Source organism: Trichechus manatus, unplaced genomic scaffold (assembly GCF_000243295.1).
Source record: "Trichechus manatus latirostris isolate Lorelei unplaced genomic scaffold, TriManLat1.0 scaffold00157, whole genome shotgun sequence".
Classification (NCBI taxonomy): Eukaryota; Metazoa; Chordata; class Mammalia; order Sirenia; family Trichechidae; genus Trichechus; species Trichechus manatus.
This window is the reverse complement of record NW_004444093.1, coordinates 2,851,225-2,874,195: the sequence shown is the minus strand read 5'-3', so window position 1 is coordinate 2,874,195 and position 22,971 is coordinate 2,851,225. Positions and strand designations below refer to the sequence as shown.

The 22,971-nt window shown below is 39.4% G+C and overlaps 1 protein-coding gene across 5 annotated transcripts in view; it reads left to right on the top strand.

Moving 5' to 3' along the window:
* Nucleotides 1-22,971, top strand: part of SPECC1L (sperm antigen with calponin homology and coiled-coil domains 1 like) — a 272,749-nt gene that overhangs the window by 57,986 nt on the left and 191,792 nt on the right. For 4 of the 5 annotated variants that reach the window (XM_004386171.3, XM_023740527.1, XM_023740529.1 and 1 more), the window contains exons 2-3: nt 11,104-11,293; nt 19,957-20,110. In XM_004386171.3, coding sequence (XP_004386228.1) covers nt 11,141-11,293; nt 19,957-20,110 — 307 coding nt within the window. In that variant the 5' untranslated portion in view covers nt 11,104-11,140. Of the gene's footprint in view, nt 1-11,103; nt 11,294-11,491; nt 11,588-19,956; nt 20,111-22,971 lie in introns of those variants that run through there. The other variant, XM_023740528.1, reaches the window with a different exon arrangement.

The following is a 22,971-nucleotide window of genomic DNA, read 5'->3' as shown; positions in this document are numbered from 1 at the left end:
CCTTCAGGCCATCCCCCCCGCTCCAACAGCACACAGTTAATCTTTAAGAACGACAAATCTGATTATAGCCTGTGGCTCACCGTCCTGTGTCATGTGAAGTCCGGGGCTTGAGTGTGGCCCCCTGGACCCTTCCCCACCACTTTTGGTTTTGACATTTCTGTATACTGGCCACACCCAAGTACTCACTTTTTTAATTGCGCCTGCACTTCTTCACACCTAAATGAGATGCACCTCTCCACCCCATTCCTCAAAGGCAGAACTGAGGACTAAATCTTATGTCTGTCATTGTACACTGCACATATTCTTACCTTTTTGTTAGATAGGCTTTTTGAAGGATGGGGATGTGTTTATGTTTGTGTTTTATTTTTTCCACTAGACTGTGAACTCGTTGAAAGTAGATATTTTTATCCCAGTCATCTTTATATGCTTCTGTATTTATTTATGCCCTTCCTGCCTACGTTCCCAGAGAAATGATGTTTGGACAATGTTGGGTATATAATGACTTGTTACAAGGAAGAGCTTCGTAACTTTTTAGAGGTACCATCTTTCAACAGAAAATGATTGTCAGTAGTAAGTTTTTTGTTTTTTTTTTAACAATTGTTATAGTATTTATTATAGTAATTTATAATACAACTGGTCTTTTAAACATACAATTGAGGGCTGACGATTACAGAATCCTATCTTGCTCCTGACAGATGTTGACCAGTTTCAGAATATTTTCATGGATTTTAATGGATACTTTAAAATCCATACAATTTAAATGGATACTTCAAAATCCATTAAAATTCTCACAGAAGGTGCAATATTAAACTTTTTCATGTCAAACTTTTTATTGTATCTCAAATCACCTACCCCTGTACCTAAAAAAAAATTTCCGAGTTTTTACTTTTTTTTAATTTTTTCCCATACAAAAATTTAAACATACATTGTTATGTGACTCTAATTGCTCTCACCATACTGTGACAGCACACTCCTCCTTTCCACCCCTGATTTCCCATGTCCATTCAACCAGCTCCTAACCCTCTCTGCCTTCCCATCTCACCTCTGGACAGAAGTTGCCCATTTAGTCTCTTGTATCTACTTGAGCTAAGAGGCACACTCCTCACGAGTATCACTTTATGCCCCACAGTCCAGTCCAGTCCTTGTCTGAAGAGCTGGCCTCAGAAATTGTTTTAGTTCTCGGCTGAGAGAGAATCTAGGGGCCATGCTTTCCGGGGTTCCTCCAGTCTCACTCAGACCATTAAGTCTGGTCTTCTTGCTAGAATTTGAGTTCTGCACCCCACCTTTCTGCTGCTCCATCAGGGACTCTCTGTTGTGTTCCCTGTCAGGGCGGTCATTGGTGGTAGCCAGGCACCATCTAGTTATTCTGGTCTCAGGCTGATGAAGTCTCTGGTTTATGTGGCTCTTTCTGTCTCTTGGGCTAATACTTTCCTTGTGTCTTTGTTCTTCATTCTCCTTTACTCCAGGTGGTTAGGACCAATTGATGCATCTTAGATGGCCACTTCCAAGCTTTTAAGACCCCAGATGCCACTCACCAAAGCAGGATGCAGGACATTTTCATAATAAGCTTTTTTATGCCAGTTGACCTAGATGTCCCCTGAAAGCATGGTCCCCAGACCCCTATCCCTGCTACTCTGTCCCTCAAAGTATTTGATTTTATTCAGGAAACTTCTTAGCTTTGGTTTAGTCCAGTTGTGCTGACTTCCCCTATAGTGTGTGCTGTCCTTCCCTTCAGCTAAGATAATTCTTATTTACTATCTAGTTAGTAAATAACCCTCTCCTTCTCTCCCCACCCTCACAACCATCAAGGAATGTTTTCTTCTGTGTTTAAACCTTTTCTTGTGTTCTTGTAATAGTGGTCTTATAAAATATTTGTTCCTCTGTGACTGACTAAATTCACTCAGCATGACTTCCAGCTTCCTCCATGTTATGTTTCCCAGCTTCATCGTTGTTCTTTATTGTTGTGTAGTATTCCATTTTGTGGATATACCACAATTTGTTTATCCATTCGTCTGTTGATGGGCATCTAGGTTGTTTCCATCTTTTTGCTATTGTGGACAGTGCTGCAGTGAACATCGGTGTGCATGTATCTATTCATGTGATGGATCTTATTTCTCTAGGATCTCTTCCAGGGAGCGGAATTGTTGGATCATATGGTATTTCTATTTCTAGCTTTTTAAGGAAGTGCCAAATCAATTTCCAAAGTGGTTGTACTGTTTTACATTTCCACGACAGTGTATAAAGTGTTCCAGTGTCTCCACAACCTCTCCACATTTATTGTTTTGTGTTTTTTGGATTAATGCTAACCTTGTTGGTGTGAAATGATATCTCATGATAGTTTTGATCTGCATTTCTCTAATGGCTAATGATCGTGAGCATTTCTTCATGTGTCTGTTAACCACCTGAATATCTTCTTTGGCGAAGTGCCTGTTCATATCCTTTGCCCATTTTTTAATTGGGTTATTTGTCTTTTTGTTGTTGAGGTTTTGCAGTATCTTGTAGAAATTTTAGAGATTAAATGGTGATTGGATTTGTCGTAGTCAAAAATTTTTTCCCATTCTGTAGGTTGTCTTTTTATTCTTCTGGTGAAGTCTTTTGATGAGCATAAGTGTTTGATTTTTAGGAGCTGCCAGTTATCTAGTCTCTCTTACTGAGGCACTAGAAGATTTCTTGTCAGTGATATATAGTGCGTGTGGGATTTTGTGTTAATCGCTTCCAAGGTATTTTCCCTTTCTAATAGTCTGTGATTTGATTTTTAAATACTTTGTCTAGTATATGTGGAAGGTAAGAGATGGCCCTTTATTTGTTTTCCTCAGGAGGTTTTAATTATACGATTTCCTCATAAATGAGAAGGAAACTGGCGCTTCTTGTGTGGCTGTGGCAGTGTAATTACTTTAGGCAGGGCCCCCGGAACTGGAAACCTCACCTTGAGGAGGCAGTGAGCGCTGTGATGTCCAGGTGAGTGCTCCAGCCAACCAGACTGCAGCCCAAGAAGGCTTCAGGGTTTATTTCTACAAAGGAGAGTAGTTTATGTCTCCTCCATGCCCAGCAAATAATTATTTTAAATAAAAAACAGATGTTTATAAATGAATATGATTATAACGAGGGATTTTACTTTTATAGCTGTAACTTAACGCATGATGATCCTAGACCTGACAGTAAGTTTTCTACTCTAAGAAAAGGTAAATTCTGTTTTAAATAACAGTATTTAGTACCTTCAAAATGACAAATTTTAGTTACTAACACCATCACTGACTTATATGACAACGAGATAAATAATTAAAGGGGTAGATTGAACAGTATCATTTGTGATGTCACATTTTTGTTTATATCTTATGAAATATTTATTGAGATCCAAGTAACACATTCCTAAGGAATTCTTGTGTGTGGTTGCCTCTGAAGCCATCTGGAGTGATGGGAAGGCTGTGCTTGTATTCAGACAAGAGTTTGGGTCTAGACTACATCACCTAAGAATGGCCAACCCAGGGAGAATTACTTGCACTCTCTGAGCCTCTTTCCTGTCATCTGTAGAAGCCCATGTGGCCTCTTGTGATGATCCAGGGGCCTGTACTGAGCACAGCACCTGATGTAGTGCCTGCCATGTGGGAGGGGCTCCAGGCAGTGCAGTGCCTTCCTGTCTTCTCTTGAGAGCAGTGCATCTATTTTGATGTTTTTAAGAAATATTATTTGAGAAGTACAAGGGACATATGTCATGAGTTATTGTCGTTTGAGATTATGCTTAGCAAATACAGAAATGGAGTCCATCTTTTTGTGAGGAATGCTACCTTTTGTTCCTTTCAACTGTTTTTTCTAAGGTGTTTTTTGGTGAAAGTTTACACTGTAAATTAGGTTCCTATTTGACAATTTCTATATAAATTTTTAAGTGACATTAGTTACATTTTTCACAACGTGTCCACAGTCTGTGTTCTGTTGTTCTATTTCCAGTGCTCTAGTTTCCGTGTTCCCTCAGTCTTCTCATTTTTGCTTTGGAGTAATTGTTGACCTTTTGTTCTCATATAGATTTTTTTTTTAGTGGAGCACCCTACTGAAGGGTAATATCCTTTATTTTGTGTGGCACTCTGTTATTTCGCTAAAAGGTGATTTCAGGGGATAGTTTCAGTTCAAGGTTTAAAGAGTTATCTCAGGGTGATAGTCTCAAGGAGTCCTCTAGTCTCAACTGATCCAGTAAGTCTGGACTTTTTAAGAATTTGAGGTCTGTTCCACATTTTTCTCCCATTGTTTAAGGGTCCATCTGTTGTGGCCCAGATTAGAACCGTCAGTAGTGGTAGTTGGGCAACATCTAGGTCTTCTGGTCTCAGGGTGGATGAGGCCGTGCCTCGTGAAGTCTATTAACCCTATAGACTTGTTTCTCCTCTGAGATTTTGATTTCCTTCTTACTCTTTTGTTCCTGATGAGTAGAGACCAATAGCTGTGTCTTAGATGGCTGCTTGCAAGCTTTTAAAACCCTAGATGCCACTCACTTCACTAGGATGCAGAACATGAGCTTTGTGAACTATATTATGCCGATTGATTGAATTGTTCCATGAGACTAAGGTCCTAAGCCTTCACATGTAGAAAACAAATTTCCCAAGGTGTTTGCTTACGTCTGAGAAATAGCTGTAATTGTGTCTTCTATGAATATATGTGCCTGCAGAACATATCTGTACTTACATGTACATATAGATACTACTCTCTGTGCACACTTAGGTGTATACCTGTACCTATATGCCTATACACATACATAGGTGACCATATACTCGTTTTTTTTGGTCATTGTTGGTACTGTTGCCAAATTACATTCTTTAGTACAAGCCTCCTTTTCTCTTTAGCGCCTATTAGTAACATCATTTACTTTGGTTAGGCTGTGCTCATTACAACCACATTCGATGATACTTTTCTCATTACCAAAAATAACAGCTATCTGTTATCTAGAGTGTGCTTCCCCCTCCCCTGCACCCCTCTCTGATTACCACCAATGAACATTGGTCTCTTTATATATATCTATTCTTGTTTTCTTATAGAAGTGCGATCATACAATATTTGTCCTTATGTGATTAACTTGTTTCACTTAGCATTATGTTCTTGAGGTTCATCCATATTATATCATATGTTTTGCAGACTCATCATCGTTCTTTATGGTTGCGTAGTATTCCATTGTATGCCTATACCACATATCGCTTATCCATTCATCCATGGATGGTCACCTAGGTTGTTTCCATTTTTTTGCTGTTGTGAATAATGCTGCAGTGTACACAGATGTGCATGTGTCTGTTTGTCACTTCTATTAGGTCTCTAGGGTATATACCTAGGAGGTAGTTCTATTTCTAGTTTTTTGAGGAAGTGCCATACTGTTTTCCATAATGGTTGTACCATTTTACAGTCCCACCAGCAACGGATAAGGGTTCCAGTCTTACCACAACCTTACCAACATTTGTTGTTATCTGTGTGTTTGTTTGTTTTTTTTAATTAATGCCATTTTAGCCTGAGTAAGATGGTATGAGTCAGAAGTGACTTGATGGTAGCTTTTTTTTTTTTTTTTTAATGGCTAGTGATCGTGAGCATCTTTTCATGTGTTTGTCAGCCACTTGAATGTCCTCTTTGGTAAAGTTTTGTTCATGTCCTTTGCCCATTTTATAGTTGGGTTGTTTGTCTTTTTGTTCTTGAAATGTTGACGTTTTCTATAAATTTTAGAGTTGTTTCCAGATTTTTTTCCCAGTCCGTAGGTTCTCTTTTATTCTTTTGGTAAAGTCTTTTGATTAGCATAAGTTTTTAATTTTTATGAGGTCCATTTATCCAGTTTGTCTTCTACTTCTCCCAGCCTTGACTTCACCAAACTAGAGGTGGTATGGTAATGGGTGCTGACAGTGATCCTTGAACAGGGCTGGGGTAGTAGTAACTTCCCACCATATTTCTCTCAACTTTCGGACATTGACATGCTAGGAGCTGTGCTGGCGCTTCGCTTCCCCTCTGTAACCTTTCACATGCCTGATGGCCATCAATCCTACTTCTCAACCAGGATGGGAGCCAAGATCTACTGGTGAATTATAATTCATTTTGAGGATCCTGGCTCTTAGTAGTGGTTATTTTGGAAATTGGGAGCAGTTTTGGTTGTCTCAGTGGTTTATGGGTACTTGTTAGTGGGGACGTTGGAATTCTAGACTCAATGCAGTGACATTTTTGCAAAATGAAAATATTTTCTGTGATCTGCACAACTTTAGAATGTCTTTCTGAATAATTTATTTAGGTTAAAAAAAAAGCTATGACTGAGCCTAGACTTGAATTCCATTTTATATAATAAAGTTTTTTTTTTTACATGATTCTGACATTTTCCAGGAATGCAACTCTTGTAGACATTAAGGGGAAATTGTTTCGTTCTCAGATTTACCAAGAGTTATTCACTATTTTAGACAATCAGATTATTGATAGTACAGCACTCATGGTATTTGAGTTGCCAATACCACATGCCCAAATAAAAATCAAGACTGTATTTATAGCTGTCAGATTCACAGTGACTCAATTTATAGGTGTGGCTTTCTGACTATTTCTGGTGTAGTCCTGCCTGAATATTTACATTTGAAATTCATATTTATTTTATTATAAATTCCATTAATTTCTTATATTATGGTTGCTAAATCACATAGATATTTTTGGAAATTGTGTATATAAGTGGTTATCTCTGGATTTTGTTTCAGGGTAGTAAAGATGTGTTTTATATGCTTCTTAGAGAAAGGGGGTATTGGACCTGATGTGGGTGAGCTCTCGCGAGGTCTCAAGCCACCACTGCCCTGGACCACTGTGCCTCTCAGTGTCTTTGAAGCAACCAATCCTTGGGCCGTTCTGCTTGTCTCCTTCCGGACCTATGCAAAGGTTATCTTTGCTTATTAAGCATGTTGTAGTATTGGAATCTACTTTCCGGAAGTCCTTGATGTTGCTCATTAGGTTTTTGTTTATTTAATAACAGTTTTATTGAGTTACAGTTCACATGCCATCCAGTTTATCCATCTAAAGTATAAAATTCAGTGGTGTTTAGTATTCACAGAGCTGGTTGTACAACCATCACTGCAGTCTAATTTTAGAACATTTTCATCACCCCCAGAAGAAGCCCCACATTTGCCCTAGGCAACTACTAATCTACTTTCTGTCTCTGAAGAGACATTTTATATAAGCAGGATTATACCACGTGTGGTCTTTTGTGTCTGGCTTCTTTCACTTAGCGTGATGTTTCCAAGGTTCATTTGTTTTGTAGCATGGATCAGTTCATTTATTTTTATGGCTGAATAATATTCCATTGGATGGATATATCACATTTTGCTTATTCATCAGTTGATGGACATTTGGCACGGAAACAAAAAAAGTTATTTTTTACATACAAAGCATGTAAGTAGAGAACTGTATGATAATTGTCCAATAAATAACAAATATATAGATAAGTAAAAAAATAATTTGAATGACCGTCTTAGTTATCTAGTGCTGCTGTAACAAATACCACAAGTGAGTGACTTCAACAAACAGATATTTATTTTCTCACAGTTTAGGAGGCTAAAAGTCTGAATTCAGGGTGCCGGCTCTAGGAGAGGCTTTCTCTCTCTGTTAGCTCTGGAGGAAGGTCCTTGTCTTTTCTGAGCTTCTTCCCCTGGGCGATCTTCATGTGGCTTGGCATCTTTCTTCCCCATCTCTGCTTCCTTAATCTTTTCTTTTTATATCGCAAAAGAGATTGACTGAAGACATACCCTGTACCAATACTGCCTGTCTTAGGCTGGGTTCTCTAGAGAAGCAAAACCAGTAAAGCGTATAAATACATACAGAGATTTATATAAAAGTAACAGCTCACGCATTTGTAGAGGCTGGAATGTCCCAAGTCCGTGGATAAGGATTAAGGCTTCTCACGATTCACGTAGCCGCAAGGGCTGGCAAACCCAAGATTGGCAGGTTGGAAAGCAGGGCTTTGCTCACAGGCTGTGAAGATCGATGAATCCCAAGATAGGCAGGTAAGTTGATAGCTCAAGTCCCAAGAACTGGAGGTCAGAGGAATGGGAGGCAGTCACAGGATCCTGAGCGAGCAAGCAAAAAGCCAGAATGTCTGATTACATTTGGATGCAGGCCACACGCCCAAGGAAACGCCCTTTCAACTGATTGTCTACTCACAGCAGATTCAATCATGGGAGTGATCACATATAAACACTGAGAATCACAGCCCAGCCAAACTGACACACAGTCTTAACCATCACACTGCCTCATTAACATAACAAAGAAAACCCATTCCCAAACCATAACCATAGGTATTTTAAAAAACAAAACATTGCTGTCGAGTCAGTTCAGACACATAGCGACCTTATCGGACAGAGTAGAACTGCCCCATAGGGTTTCCAAGGATCGGCTGGTGCATTCAAACTGCCAACCTATTGGTTAGCAGCTGAGCTCTTAACTGCTGTGCCACCAGGGCTCCAACCACAGGTATAGGGGTTAGCATTTACAACATACATTTTGGGGGTAATACAGTTCAGTCCATAACAGTGATAATAAAGCATTCTATCATTAATTGTGAAATTTTTTGGGTTGTTTCCTTTTGGGTTGTTTCCATTTTTTGGCTATTATGAATAATGCTGCTATGAAGGTTGTTGACAGGTTTTTGTGGGGACATATATTTTCATTTCTTTTGGGTATATACCTAGGGATAGAATTGCTGGATCATATGGTAACTTTATGTCTTAACCATTTGAGGAACTGCCAGGCTGTTTTCCAGAATGGCTTTACCATTTTACATTTTCACCAGAAATGCATGAGGGTTCTGTATACATGCTCACCAACACTTGTTATTATCTGTCTTTTTTGTTGTAGTCATCCTAGTGGTTGTGAAGTAGTTCATTAGTCTTGGACAGAGACCCCAATAGGAAAAGGGCAGTCCATTGTGCTGTCTAATATGGTGGCTACCAACCACATGTAACTATTTAAGTTTAAATAAATCACAATTAAATAAAATGTAAATTCAGCTCCTCAGTCACACTAGCCACACTTCACATGCTCAGTAGCGAAATGTGTATTGGATAGCACAGATGTGCAGAACATTTTCATCAGTTGCAGAAAATTTATTGGATAGTGCTTATCTAGGAAAAGTTCATTTGACAGGGGCTGGAGGAATAGGCAGAGAATGGAAGAGGGTTTGAGTGGTTTTGTAGAAGGGCATCAAAAAACAAACAAACAAACCACCAAACCTGTTACTGTCGAGTCAATTCCGACTCACATTGACTCTATAGGACAGAGTAGAACTGCCCCATATGGTTTCCAAGGAGTGGCTGGTGGATTCGAACTGCCAGTCTTTTGGTTAGCAGCCAAACACTTAACCAGTTTACCACCAGGGCTCCGTAGACTGGTGTACAGGTGTAGAATTTGGAGGAGAGAAGGAAGAAAAACCTTGGGAACGATTTACAAGATACAAGACTTACAGAAGAGAAGCTAAATAAAATGTAAATGTGAAGAGTTGAAGGAAAGGCGCTTAGGAACTTGATTTGCTTTTCTCTCTACAGTACCTTGAGTTAGTTAATGGCATCCAATCTAATTCCGCCATTTATAGGTGAAAAAACACAGAATTGATGGTTGTCAGGGAATAGTTCAGGATCAGATAACTGTATATTATACCTGTTGTGGGAAGCTAATATGAATCTGTCCTGGTTGTTTTTTGTAATCTCTCAGAAAGTGTGGGAAATAGATGGTAGATTTGAACTAGGGGAGGGGCTCACTCTGGGCAGATTACTGACATGGAATCGGAAAGTACAAAGCAAGAGGGTCAAGAGTGGATGGATAGTTTGATCATTACCATATATAATACTTTCTGTAAGCAATCTCCGGTAAGTTGGGGGGAAGCTGGAGAAGAAAGTGGCTGTGAGGTTTCACTGTGTTTTGTTGATGTCAGTAACAGCTTTTTTTTTTCCTTGCTCCAGGACGTTATCATGTTGGGGATAGGGCAGAGACCCCCTCGCCCATCTCACTATTCCTGCCACCAAATCAGCTGGTGCATTTTGTATTATGTGAAAGCAAGAGAAATCTGGAGTGTTTGAGCAAAGTTTAGCCAAAATAGTTACTAAGGCTACTGGAATGAGTGCTTCCCCCCACCCAAAAGTTTTTCTATAAGTTTCTCTTTATTTTTTTTAATGTGTAGAAATTGTCCTAAAATAGACCAACCTCTTTTTTTAATCATTGTGGTTTCTTAGAGTTGTCATATATAACCTCCTTAACTTCAAATATAAAACAAAAACAAAAAAAACACCAGTTGCCACCAAGTCGATTCCAACTCAGATATAAGCTTTCGTTTTTGCTAGTTGTTTTGCTCTACCCAAAACAGTCCATGGTGTCTTTCCAAACGTGATATTTTTGTAGGGACTGGTTTTGTAGTTCAATTAATAAATGTTTACTTAAGGCTTTATCCGGCTCCAACTTCGTGTGCTGTCAGCATTATTCCAGGCCTCTTAGCTTTGAAACCAAGCACGTGCCACTTTAGATGGCAGAACTGTTGTCATATTTCTTACAGGTAGACAGAAGAGCCTTATTTTCTGAACCAAAAAATTAGGGCTTATGTTCTCCTAAAGAATTTTTATGCTGCCTCTTGATAAAAAAGGTATGCTGGGAAATATATTTAGGTCCTGAATTTTGGAATTCCTGGGATATTCTGCTGGCTTCTGTGGGGATATCACACAAAATATTTGAAGTGAGAACTGTGCTGGATAACCTGGGAGGTACGGCCACCCTTAGATAACTGCAAAATGGCTAATTCTCATAGTGCCAGGATGACGGTTGCCTCGTTAAACACTGAAGGTGGTATACACTGTGTTATATTCAGTTGGTTCCATTAGCGATCTAGTATATTCTTTTTACTGACTGAAATAGAATGCACAAAATAATTTCAAATTAGTAATACTCAAGGAAGAAGCCTTGTAAATAGGGTACATTCTGATTAACAAGTCTAAGAATTTTCCAGCCTTTATTTTCTATAGAGACATCTAGCTTTTCAGCATTTTTTTTAATGACCTGGTAAAATTCTTCAAGACCAAATTTCCAAAGAGCCTTTTTCCAGTTGTGTTCTCAGTAGAATGCCATTTCTTTCCACAGATTTTCTTGTAAATGCATCACCAAAAGGCAGCCCAGAATGAAGAAAGCAAGCAGGAGTGTTGGCCCAGTGCCTAAAGTGTCTGGGATCAGTAAAACACAAGCTGTAGAAAAAATCAAACCTGAAAGCAGCTCTTCAGCATCCACAGGAGGCAAACTCACAAAATCGGGAACAGCAACATCATTGTCAAAGGTATCAACATGATGATTTTTTGAACATGTGATGGATTGTAGAAAGAGTAGATCTTAATATTCTGTTTAATTATTAAATGAGCATTATTGAGGGTTTACCCTCTGCTGGGGCTGGGAATACACAGCCTTTGAGGAGAGCTCATGGGATAAAGGACTTAATTGGTGTTTCTGGTCTGTCTCCATGAATGAAACCAAGTAGAAGGCTTGTTCACGAAGCAGATACTTGAACACCTACCTGTGCAAGATGCTGTGCTCTTGTGAGCTGGTGGTGGAGCTTGGGGAGTAGGAGGTACAGGTGAGTCATATAAGACACAAGTGGGAAATGTCAGGTACCCAAGGAGAGTAAGAAAAAGTATAAGCACTTTTAAATAGGAAAATACTGTTTCTAGCCCAGGAAGGTTTTATGAGAAGAGAATGTGCGCTAGGTCTTAAAGGATGACTAGTGGTGACATTGCTCAAAAACCTAGACAGGTGTTTTTATTCCTACTCCATCTCCTTACACACTGTGAACTGTTTTTCTTTTTCTGACAGTTGACCCAGTATTTATCCTGGATGGTACAGAAAGTTAAGTGCTCGACAACTAACAGAAAGGTTGGCGGTTTGAACTCACCCAGAGGCTCTTTGGAAGACAGGCCTGGCAGTCTGCTTGCAAAAGATCACAGCCTTGAAAACCCTTTGGAGCGGTTCTGCTCTGCACACATGGGGTCACTGTGAGTTGGAATTGACTCGACAGTAGCTAACAACAAAAAAATTGGGTGATATTAATTTACCACCATCACGTTGCTGTGGATTCGACTCTAACTCTTGGCGACCCCATGTGTGTCAGACTAGAATTGTGCTCCATAGGGTTTTCAGTGGCTAATATTTTGGAAGTAGATCACTAGGCCTTTTTTTGCAAGGTACCTCTTGGACTGGAACCTCCAACCATTTGGTTAGCAGCCGTGTGAGCTGACTGTTTGCACCACCTAGGGACTTAGGTATTAATTTAGTAAGAGCATAATTAGTTTCTGTTCCACTCCTTTAGAGGCTAGCTTAGTTCTTGTTAGTATAGGATAGTGATTAATTAGATCATGGGTTTTGGGGCTCAGTACATACCACGGTCAGGATAAAATTAATAATATATGAAAGTGGTTCCCATAAGGCCTGGCACATAGTAAGTGCTTGGTAAATGACAGTTAATGGTTAAACAGTGCTGGATTAACTCCTGTAAGTAGTAGTTTTCCCACAGGTTATTCTTGGCGTCTGCTTTGGTTTGGGCTTTCTGAGAGACCAGATTGCTTCGTGCGAGTTTTCTGTGGTCAAGTCTCAGCTGTCACTGACAGAGGTCACAGTCTTCTTCCACCCCTCTCATTCAGAATTGTTTGTTCTTTGCTTATTTGCTTTAGGGATATGGTGCTTCGGGTGGAAACATGATCCTTTCGGAAGCCTGTGTCCAGGCGAGCTTTGCTAGATCATGGCTTAATTATTTTAAGAAACGCCTCAGAGAAACCTCTGAGGAGGGGCTCCCTTCTATGTGTTGAGAGACCTAGCAGGAAATGGTGGTTTTTCTATTCCAGGGTTGTTGAAACTGAACCCAAACTTTCTCCGTGGACTTGGAGAGGCCCCGCCCAGTTTTCTCCTTACTACAGCCCTGGATGTTATCCTACTCCATTTCCGTTAGTCTGAACCACACTGGGATTGTCTCCTTGGTGGCAGTGCTGCCATTCTTGGGCGTAAGACAGCCTGTGTCTTGTGACCTAACTGCTTACTCAGGTACTGGGGCTGTATTCCGGAATCTTGTGATGGCTGGGTGACCTGCCGTTTACCGGACTGGAAGAGCAGGTTGAAGCATTGACATTGGAGGTGCCCCAGTGCCTGTTTCCTCCTGGCTTCTCCCTGTCACCAGGGCAGTGTCTGCAGCTCGGCCGTGAAGTGTGCATTGAGCAGGCTGGCCAGGCCTCCTCAGGTTCTGTTCTGGAGCTGCTGTGGCTTGGTCGTCAGTAGTGAATACTTTTTCTTGTAGAGCAGAGCTGTGGACCTGTTCCAGCCAGCATGTCACGGCACCCTGTCCCTCGCTTTGCCTCTGCTGTGTTGGCTGGTGTGTGTTAAAGTCACTCTTCACATGTGTTTGGGGTTTGGAGGGTAAGGGAAGAGGTGGAGCTCTTCGGGGACACTTTGCCTAGACTGGAGCAATTGCTTTCACTTGAGAGAGGAGACGAAAGAAAAGCATTAAGTAGAAATTGAAGTGTAAGACACAGACAGGAGGAAGAAAATAGTAAAACTGAACAGAAACATTGAAAAAGTTAAAGAAATTTGAAGTGCTTGGAGACCCCCAAACTTCAGTTTTGTTTTATTTTTCTAAGTTTTTGTATTTCCCTGTGGTTCTCTAGCAGATAGATACCTCCCACATTTTGAACTCTTGTAACTCTGATGCAGTGTTGATGATTAACTGGATGAATGAAGCAGTTGGCTTTTAATTATTTAGATGTTATGCACACTCATCTGCTCATGTGTGCACACCCACAGATGTATGTACCTGTCATTGCACAATATTCTAATGACACTTCTCTCATAGTACCAGGACTTGGCTATATGCTTTTCTTCACCTCTCTCGTTTCAGGTAGTTTTTTGAGGCTGAATCTATTTGAGAAGTAGGAGAAAGGATCCTCTTGGTCCAGAGTACGCCACTGCTAATTTGCACTTTGTAAATATAAAATGAAGCATGACTGTTGTTCACTTTTCAGTTTTAGGGAAATTATTCCCACCCTTGTCAGTAGCTGTGACATCTGGCGTGGGGCGTTAGTACAGTTAATTCTTCTGTATCACAGCTGGTAGAGAGGGTAGATTTCTATGTAGAGACCATCTCCTACATGCCTGCACATTTCAGTTTTTGCTAATGGCTCAGGTGTTGGTGGTTCATGTAATATACTTTTTCATTATACTGAGAATACTTTTTCTAAAATCTAATAGATGGGAATTAATAAGCTTCAGTTAGATCTGTGTACATAATTTATGACTCTCAGTGCTTATTTGTTGTCATACCCTGTAAGTTTAAAAGTAAGTATGATTAGCAATCTGTCTCTAACACTAGGAAGGTAAAATTTAAAATCTAACCACCAATTTTGAGATAAAGGTGCAAATTGTGAAACTTGGGTTTTACCTGATAAGTATGTGTACAGTCAATTCTCATTATTCCCAGTGGTCGTGTTCCATAAAGTCCTTTCGAACACTGAATTAGTGAGTACGGAACCGGCCTGTGTCCCAGGTGATTCATAGTGTCACTGCTCTGTGGTGTGCATGTCTGCAAGTGACTGCGAAAACACCGTGAATATTGATTTTGGGCTAAAAATAAAATTTTAGCTAATACGTAGATTTGCAAATGTAGAATCCATGGATAAGGGTCACCTGCCCTTTGACTAGTGTTTCGTTATTTGTGCCTAGAATGCTTTCTTTCTCCAAGTGGTTTGCATTTTGTATCTGTTATTAAAAAGTAGATTAAAAATTTATTCCTTCCATTACATTGAATTAGAATTGCTTTTTTGGGGCTGTTGCTTCTGGGGGATGCCTACATGTAGGAATACACATGCATTTCCAGAATTTTGTAGCAAAAATTAAATAGCGAAGAATAGCAGAAAGCCTGCAGCTAGCTAAGTGTAAAAAGCAAGTTGGAAAGTACAGAGTTTCTGTTTTTTTGAAGTAGAGCATACACACAGAAAAGTTCACAAAGCATATATGTTGAGCTTCGTATATCATCACAAAGCAAGTAGCCCTGCAGCCACCACCCAGATCCAGAAACAGAACGTGCCAGCACCCTGAAGTTCCCCTCGTGCCCCTTCTTAGTCACTACCCATCCTCTCCTCATCAGAAGCAACTGCTGTCCTGACTTCTAGCACCAGAGATTAATTTTGCCAGTTTTTGATCTTTTTATAAATGTAATAATACAGTATGTCCTTTTTATGCAGGTTTGATTTCTTTAACTCAGTGCTGTGATCAAGATACCTCACATTGTTGCAGATGGCAGCAGTTCATTCCTTTTCATTGCTGATTGGTAATGCTTGGAATGAATATACTACAGTCTCATCTATTCTGTTGATGGACATTTGGGGTTCCATTTGTGGCTATTAAGAATTATATTGTTTGAACATTCTTATACCCTGTCTTTTGGTACACATGTACACTGACTTCTCTTGGCTCTAAAACTAGGAGTGGAATTACTGGGTCATAGGGTGTACATATATTCACCTTTAATAAATGGGACCAAGTTGTTTTGTTAGAGTGGTTATCAGTTTGCGCTCCTAGTTGCTCCACATCCTCATCTGCACTTGTATTGTTAGTCTTTTCATTTTAGTCATTCAGAGGTGTGCAGTGGGATCTGTAGTGGGCTTTATTTGCATTTGCATTATTACTGGTAAGATGGAGTGCCTTTTCATATCTTCATTTTATGTGTTTAGTAGTACAACAGGTTTGCCAGACTCTACAGTCTTAGGGCACAGTCCTCCACAAGACCAGCCTTACTTCAGACACCAGCCACAAGGCAAGGGTCTCCAGGACCACCCTTACTTCTGACCAGCTGGCTACAAATTTGGGGGTTACCCTCAGGTTTGATAATTTTCTAGAACAACTCACAGAACTCAAGAAAGCACTATACTTAAAATTACAGTTTTCCTATAACAAAAGGATACAAAGGGAAAGACATAGAGGGCAAGGTCTGAGATGGTCTCAAATGGGAAGCTTCCATTGTCTCAGAGATGCATTACCCTCTCAGCATTGAAGTGTGATAGTATTCAGAGTACCACCAGCCAGGGAAGCCAGGGGCACCAGCTTTGGTGTCCAGGATTTTTATTTGGTTTCATTACGTAGGCACGATTAATGGAATCATCACCTGTGAGGTTTAACTCAGTCTCCAGCCCCTCCCCTTCCTGGAGGTCAGGCTGATAGCAAGTGTCTCCCAAGTCCTAACCCCCTAGTCATATGGTTGGTCTTTTAAGACTGTCAGTGTGCTGACCCCATCCTGAGTCATGTCTCAGAGTAAACTATCAGGTGTGGTCAGGGGCCCACAAAGACACTTGAAATCCCAAGGGTTCAGAGATTACTCACCAGGAGTCAGGACTGAGGCCAGACCTTTCTTGGGGTAAAGTTAATTCTTCAGCACAGACCATGGCCATTAGATGTCCTCCTTTGTGAAGGGCTCTTTCATGTCATTTGCCCATTTTTCTACCATACTGATTTACAGTTCTTGACCTATTCCAGACATAAAGTGCTTTGCCATTTGTACATGGATTCTGCTACTCTGTGTATTCTCTTTCTACTTCTTTCCTGATATCTTTTAATGAGCAGAATTTCCTAATTAGCCCTGGTGGCACCAGCTGCTTTGCAGGTGAAAGATGTGGCAGTCTGTTTCTGTAAAGATTTACAGCCTTGGAAACCCTGTTGGCAGTTCTGCTTTGTTCTGTAGGGTTACTATGAGTTGGAATCGACTCAGCGGCAACAGGTTTGGTTTCACTTTATCAGTCTTTTCTTTTTGGTTAGTCTTATTTTTATTTTGTGTTTTGTTTAAGAAGTCTTTACCCATCCCAAGGCCAGGAAGATAGTCTCCTGTGTTTTCTTCTTCCATTTTCTAAGATTTTAACCTATCTGAAATTAATTTTTTTTATTGTGGTAAAAATATATAGTAAAACATTTGCTAATTCAATAATTTTTTTTCTGACTTTTATTTTTATTGTTGTTGAGAATGTACACAGCAAAACATACACCAATTCAGTAGTTTCTACATGTACAGTTCAGTGACATTGATTACATTCTTCGAGTTGTACAGCCACTCTCACCTTCATTTTCTGAGTTGTTCCTCTCTCATTAACATAAACTCACTGCCCCAATGCAGAAATTCATTGGCATTGATTATGTTCATCATATTGTGCAGCTATTACCACTATCCTTTTCCAAATTATTCCACCACCATTAACAGAAACTCAGTGCCCCTTAAGCAATGGCTCCCCTTTTCCCCCTTCCTTCCACCCCTAGTAACCGCTAATAAGCTTTGGTTTCTGTACATTTGCCTACTTCATATAAGTGGGATCACATATGATCCTTTTGTGACTGACTAATCTCACTCAGCGTAATGTTTTCAAGGTTCATCCATGTTGTAGCATATATCAGGACTTCATTTTTCTTTAAGACTAATATTCCACTGTATGACTATACCACATTTTGTTTATCCATTCATCTGTTAGTGGACATATAGGTTGTTTTCACCTTTTGGCTATTGTGAATAATACTGCAATGAACACTGGTGTATAGCTTTCTGTTTGTGTTCCTGCTTTCATTTCTTTGGGATATATACTTAGGGTTTGGATTACTGGTCATTGAAATCAATTTTTTTAAAAACTTTTTATTTTGAAATAATTTTAGAGTTTCACCTTTTCTGCACTACTTCTTTGGTCACAGATCAAGTATCTGTGCAGTTTCTTTGTGGGCTGTAGTTTCTGTTGGTCTGTTCTTATACCAATACTGTAGTATCTTAATTATTATAATAATTGCAGAGTTTTTTGTATGGTGCCTTTATTTATGTTTAACTTTGCCATTACCCAAAAACAGACTGTAACTAGAGAAGTATGATGACTAAGCCACTTTTCACATGGCTGTTTAGGGTCATTTTCAGATGTAATTACTATGAAAGGAAAGAACATTTAACTTATGGAGGAAGAAAAATTAGTTCAACAGTAACCTTAACCTTTGCTGACAGAATATAGAAGATGATTTTGAAAATACACATATATTGAGTTTATTTACTGACAGCTAGTTGAGAGACAAGTCAGTGGCCCTGACAGAAAGGAGGTACAACTTTTGATTTACACGTTTTTTGCATCATAGTTAATGACCAACTTCATTAACAGAAACTATGAACGGTCCCTAAATGATTAATGCAATGTCCCCCTTCCTCTTGTATATTCTAGATTTCTCATAATGTCACAACCCTAAATTACTAATTCTTAATTCTGCTTAATTCATTTAAAACATTGATCCTTTTTCTGCCTCTTTTTTAATAAGATGGATTGGCATATTTATTGGTACTGCATTAAAACTTTTGAAATTTAATGATGAGGAGGGAAATCTGTATGTGGAATCATTGACACTGAGAACTGGAAGAGACTATCCCAAAACCTGTTGCCATCGAATCAGTTCCAACTCATAGCGACCCTATAGGACAGAGTAGAACAGTTTCATATAGAGTTTTCAAGGAGTGGTTGATGGATTCAAACTGCCAACCTTTCGATTAGCAGCTGAGCTCTTAACCATTGCGCCACCAGGGCTCCCGGAAGAGACTTCAGAGACTTGTTATTTGTGAACCATTTTAACTTGTAGAAATGAATTCATTATGGTTTATCTAAAGGAGAACATGCTTTCAGATAGGAACGTGATCACTTGGCTCACTTGTGCCTTCAACTTAACAGGACAAAACTTTTTGGTTCTTAAAGTAAATTTTCCTTTTTCCCCCACACTTGCACTCCTGTGTTGTCTCTCTCATTTCTAGCAGAAGTAGAACAGATTTCTTTGCTATTTTTTTAAATGATAATTTCACGCCCAGCCCCATTATCCAGTGTTCATTTTCTTTAAAAAAGCTCCTGATATTTTTCTGTTATCTCTATATAAATGAATATTAGAAATCGTCTCTTTTAATTAGTATGATCATTTAGTCTGACTAATCCTCATTCTAACCTTAAAGTCTCTAGTTTTTTGTTTACATATTACCTGGGCCTTTAAAAAGGTCTCTGGGTGGTGCAGATGGTTAATGCTTTCGGCTGTTAACTTAAAGGTTGGTGGTTCGAATTCAGCCAGTGGTGCCTCAGAAGAAGGGCCTGGCAATCAACTTCTGAAAAATCAGCCATTGAAAAGCCTGTGGAGCACAATTCTACCCTGATACTCATGGGATCTCCGTGAGTTGGAGTCGGCTCCTCGGCAACAGGTAGTAATAGTAGTAGTAGTAGTAGGCCTTAAAAAAATTGCTGTAAATTTTGACTTAAATCTGACCACGCAAGAACCAAACCAAACCTGTTGTTGTCAAGTCGATTCCAACTCATAGTGACCCTATAGGACATAGTAGTACTACCCCATAGGGTTTCCAAGGAGTGGCTGGTGGATTTGAACTGCCAACCTTACCACTAGAGAATTAGAAAGATGGGTAAGAAAGATAAATTTCAGAATACTTTCTCTTAAGTATTGACTCCATTACAGAATTGCTTTAGAGCAATGATGATGAGTTCAGACTCTCAGTGGTATTTCTCACTAGGAATTGCATTTTCAGTGGCTATTCTGCTCTCCTGAAACAGCGCATATGGCGTCACTCAGATGACCCTGGTCATGAGCTGTCTCTGGGATACAAAGTATAGCAGAGATGGTGTCTCAGCTTGTCTCCCATCCCACTGAATTGGACACGTGGCAGGCACATAGCAGGCTTCATAAAGTCTTTGATTATACGTAGGATTTTAGTGTTTTTAAAAGTGTGTGAGTATGATTGTTTTTAAACCAGAAAGAGGTTCTCTTTCCGTAGCACAGTACAGTGTGCTGCCTGCTGACTGTCAGAAAGTCACCTTAGAGCTCTGGAACTCAAGATAAAAGCCAAGAGTTTGTTTAGTCTCAAAAATTGCTTCATCCCATCACTTTGTATTTATTTTCTGTTGCTTTTAGACCAAGAGCAGTGATGACCTTTTAGCTGGAATGGCAGGAGGGGCAACAGTGACTAATGGTGTTAAAGGAAAGAAAAGCACCTGCCCATCTGCAGCAGCATCAGCGCCCGCCCCTGCCATGAACACCGTGGAGAACAAAGCCAAGATCAGCACAGGTACCGGTGCAGGCAGTTTAATGTTTAAGTACCTTTGTGTTGGAATAGTCAGAGTGCATTGGTGTTTAGGTTGTGCCATCTGATTATGGAAAATTTCAAACATGCAAAAGTAGACAGATCAGTATTTCAGCCCCATATTTTCAGTCACCAGCTTTAGCAGTTATCAACCCATGGCCAATCTTTTTTCCTTGAAACCACCCTCCCCCCCTCATTGTTTTGAAGCAAATTCCAGACAGCCTATCCTGTATTTTCATACATAAATGTCCTTATTTTTGAAAGATAAAGATTCTTTTAAAAATATTGTCACAATGCAATTTTCAGTCCTTAATAATAATTCTTTAAATCATAAATTACTCAGATAGTATTTAATTTTCCAGTGGTCTCGTAAATGTTACTGTTTGTTTGAATTAAAATCCATGTAAGGTCCATGTATAATAATTGGTTCATGTGTCTCCTTAGTGTTCTTTTTTTTTTTGGAATTTTTAAAATTTTATTGTTGTGCTTTAAGTAAAAGTTTATAGTTCAGGTTAGTCTCTCATACAAAAATTTTTACGTACATTGTTTTGTGACTGTAGTTCCTCTCTCTATACTGTGACAGCACACTCTTCCTTTCCACCCCGGATTTCCCATGTCCATTCAACCAGCTCCTGACCCTCTCTGCCTTCACATCTCGCCTCTGGACAAGAGCTGCTCATTTAGTCTCATGTATCTGTTTGAGCTAAGAAGCACACTCTTCACGAGTATCATTCCATGTCCCATAGTCCAGTCTAATCTTTGTCTGAAGAATTGGCCTCGGGAATGGTTTTAGTTTCGGGCTAACAGAGAGCCTGGGGGCCATGTCTTCCAGAGTCCCTCTAGTCTCAATCAAACCAATAAGTCTGGTCTTTTTACTAGAATTTGAGTTCTGCACCCCCCTTTTCTCCTGCTCCGTCAGGGACTCTCTGTCCAACTGATTTTTGTATGTTTATCTTGTATCCTGATACTTTGCTGAAATCTTCTATTAGTTCCAGTAGTTTTCTTGTGGATTCTTTGGGATTTTGTATGTATAAGATTATATCATCTGCAAATAGAGATACTTTTACTTCTTCCTTACCAATTTGGATGCCCTTTATTTCTTTTTCTAGCCTAATTGGTCTGCTTAGGAACTCCAGCACAATGTTGAAAAAGAGTGGTGATAAAGGGCATCTTTGTCTGGTTCCTGTTCTCAAGGGGAGTGCTTTCAAACTCTCTCCATTTAGGATGATGTTGGCTGTTGGCATTGTATAAATACCCTTAATTATGTTGAGGAATTTCCCTTCTGTTCCTGTTTTGCTGAGAGTTTTTAACATGAATGGATGTTAGACTTTGTCAAGTGCCTTTTCTGCATCTGTTGATAAGATCATGTGGTTCTTGTCTTTTATTTATGTGATGGATTATATTGATTGTTTTTCTACTGTTGAAGCATCCCTGAATACCTGGTATACATCCCACTTGATCATGGTGAATTATTTTTTTGATAATGTTGCTGAATTCTGTTGGCTAGAATTTTGTTGAGGTTTTTTGCGTCAATGTTCACGAAGGATATTGGTCTGTAATTTTCTTTTTTTGTGGTGTCTTTACCTGATTTTGGTATCAGGGTTATGCTGGCTTCATAGAATGAGTTTGGGAGTATTCCTTCCTTTTCTATGGTCTGAAATACCTTTAGCAGTAGTGGTGTTAACTCTTCAGTAAAAGTTTGGTAGAGTTCTCCAGTGAAACTGTCTGGGCCAGGGCTTTTTTTTTTTGGTTGGGAGTTTTTTAACTACCTTTTCAATCTCTTCTTATTGTTATAGGTTTATTTAGTTGTTCTACTGCTGATTGTGTTAGTTTAGGTAGGTAGTGAGTTTCTAGAAATGTGTCCATTTCCCCTAGGTTTTCCAATTTGTTAGAGTACAAATTTTCATAGTATTCTGCTATGATTCTTTTCATTTCAGTTGGGTCTGTTGTGATATCACCCATCTCATTTCTTAGGAAAGTTATTTGCTTCCTGTCCTGTTTTTCTTTTGTCAGCTTGGCCAGTGGTTTATCGATTTTCTTGATCTTTTCAAAGAACCAGCTTTTGGTCTTGTTAACTCTTTCCATTGTTTTTCTGTTCTCTTATTTCATTTAATTCTGCTCTAATTCTTATTATTTCCTTTCTTCTGGCACCCAAGGGCTTCTTTTGCTGCTCTCTTTGTACTTGTTCAAGTTGTAGGGTTGATGTTTTGAATTTGGCCCTTTCTTCTTTTTGTATGTGTGCATTTATTGCTATAAACTGACCTCTGAGCACTGCTTTTGCTGTGTCCCAAAGGTTCTGGTAGGATGTGTTTTCATTCTTGTTTGATGCTAAGAATTTCTTTATTCCATCCTTAATTTCTTCTATAACCCAGTAGTTTTTGAGCAAGGTGTTATTCAGTTGCCATGTGTTTGATTTTTTTTCCTTGCGTTTTGTGTTGTTGATTTCCACTTTTATGGCTTTATGGTCAGAAAAGATGCTTTGTAATATTTTGATGTTTTGGATTCTGGTAACGCTTGCTTTATGGCCTAATATGTGGTCTGTTCTGGAGAATGTTCCATGTGCATTGGAAAAGAACATATACTTGGCTGCCGTCAGGTGCAGTGTTTGGTATATGTCCATGAGATCAAGTTGGTGGATTGTAGCATTTAGATCTTCCGTGTCTTTATTGAGCTTCTTTCTGGATGTTCTGTCATTCACGGAAGGTGGTGTGTTGAAGTCTCCTACTATTATTGTGGCGCTGTCTGTCTCTCTTTACAATGCTGTTAGAGTTTGTTTTACATATTTTGGAGCCCGGTCGTTGGGCGCGTAAATATCTATTATAGTTATGTCCTCCTGGTGTATTGAT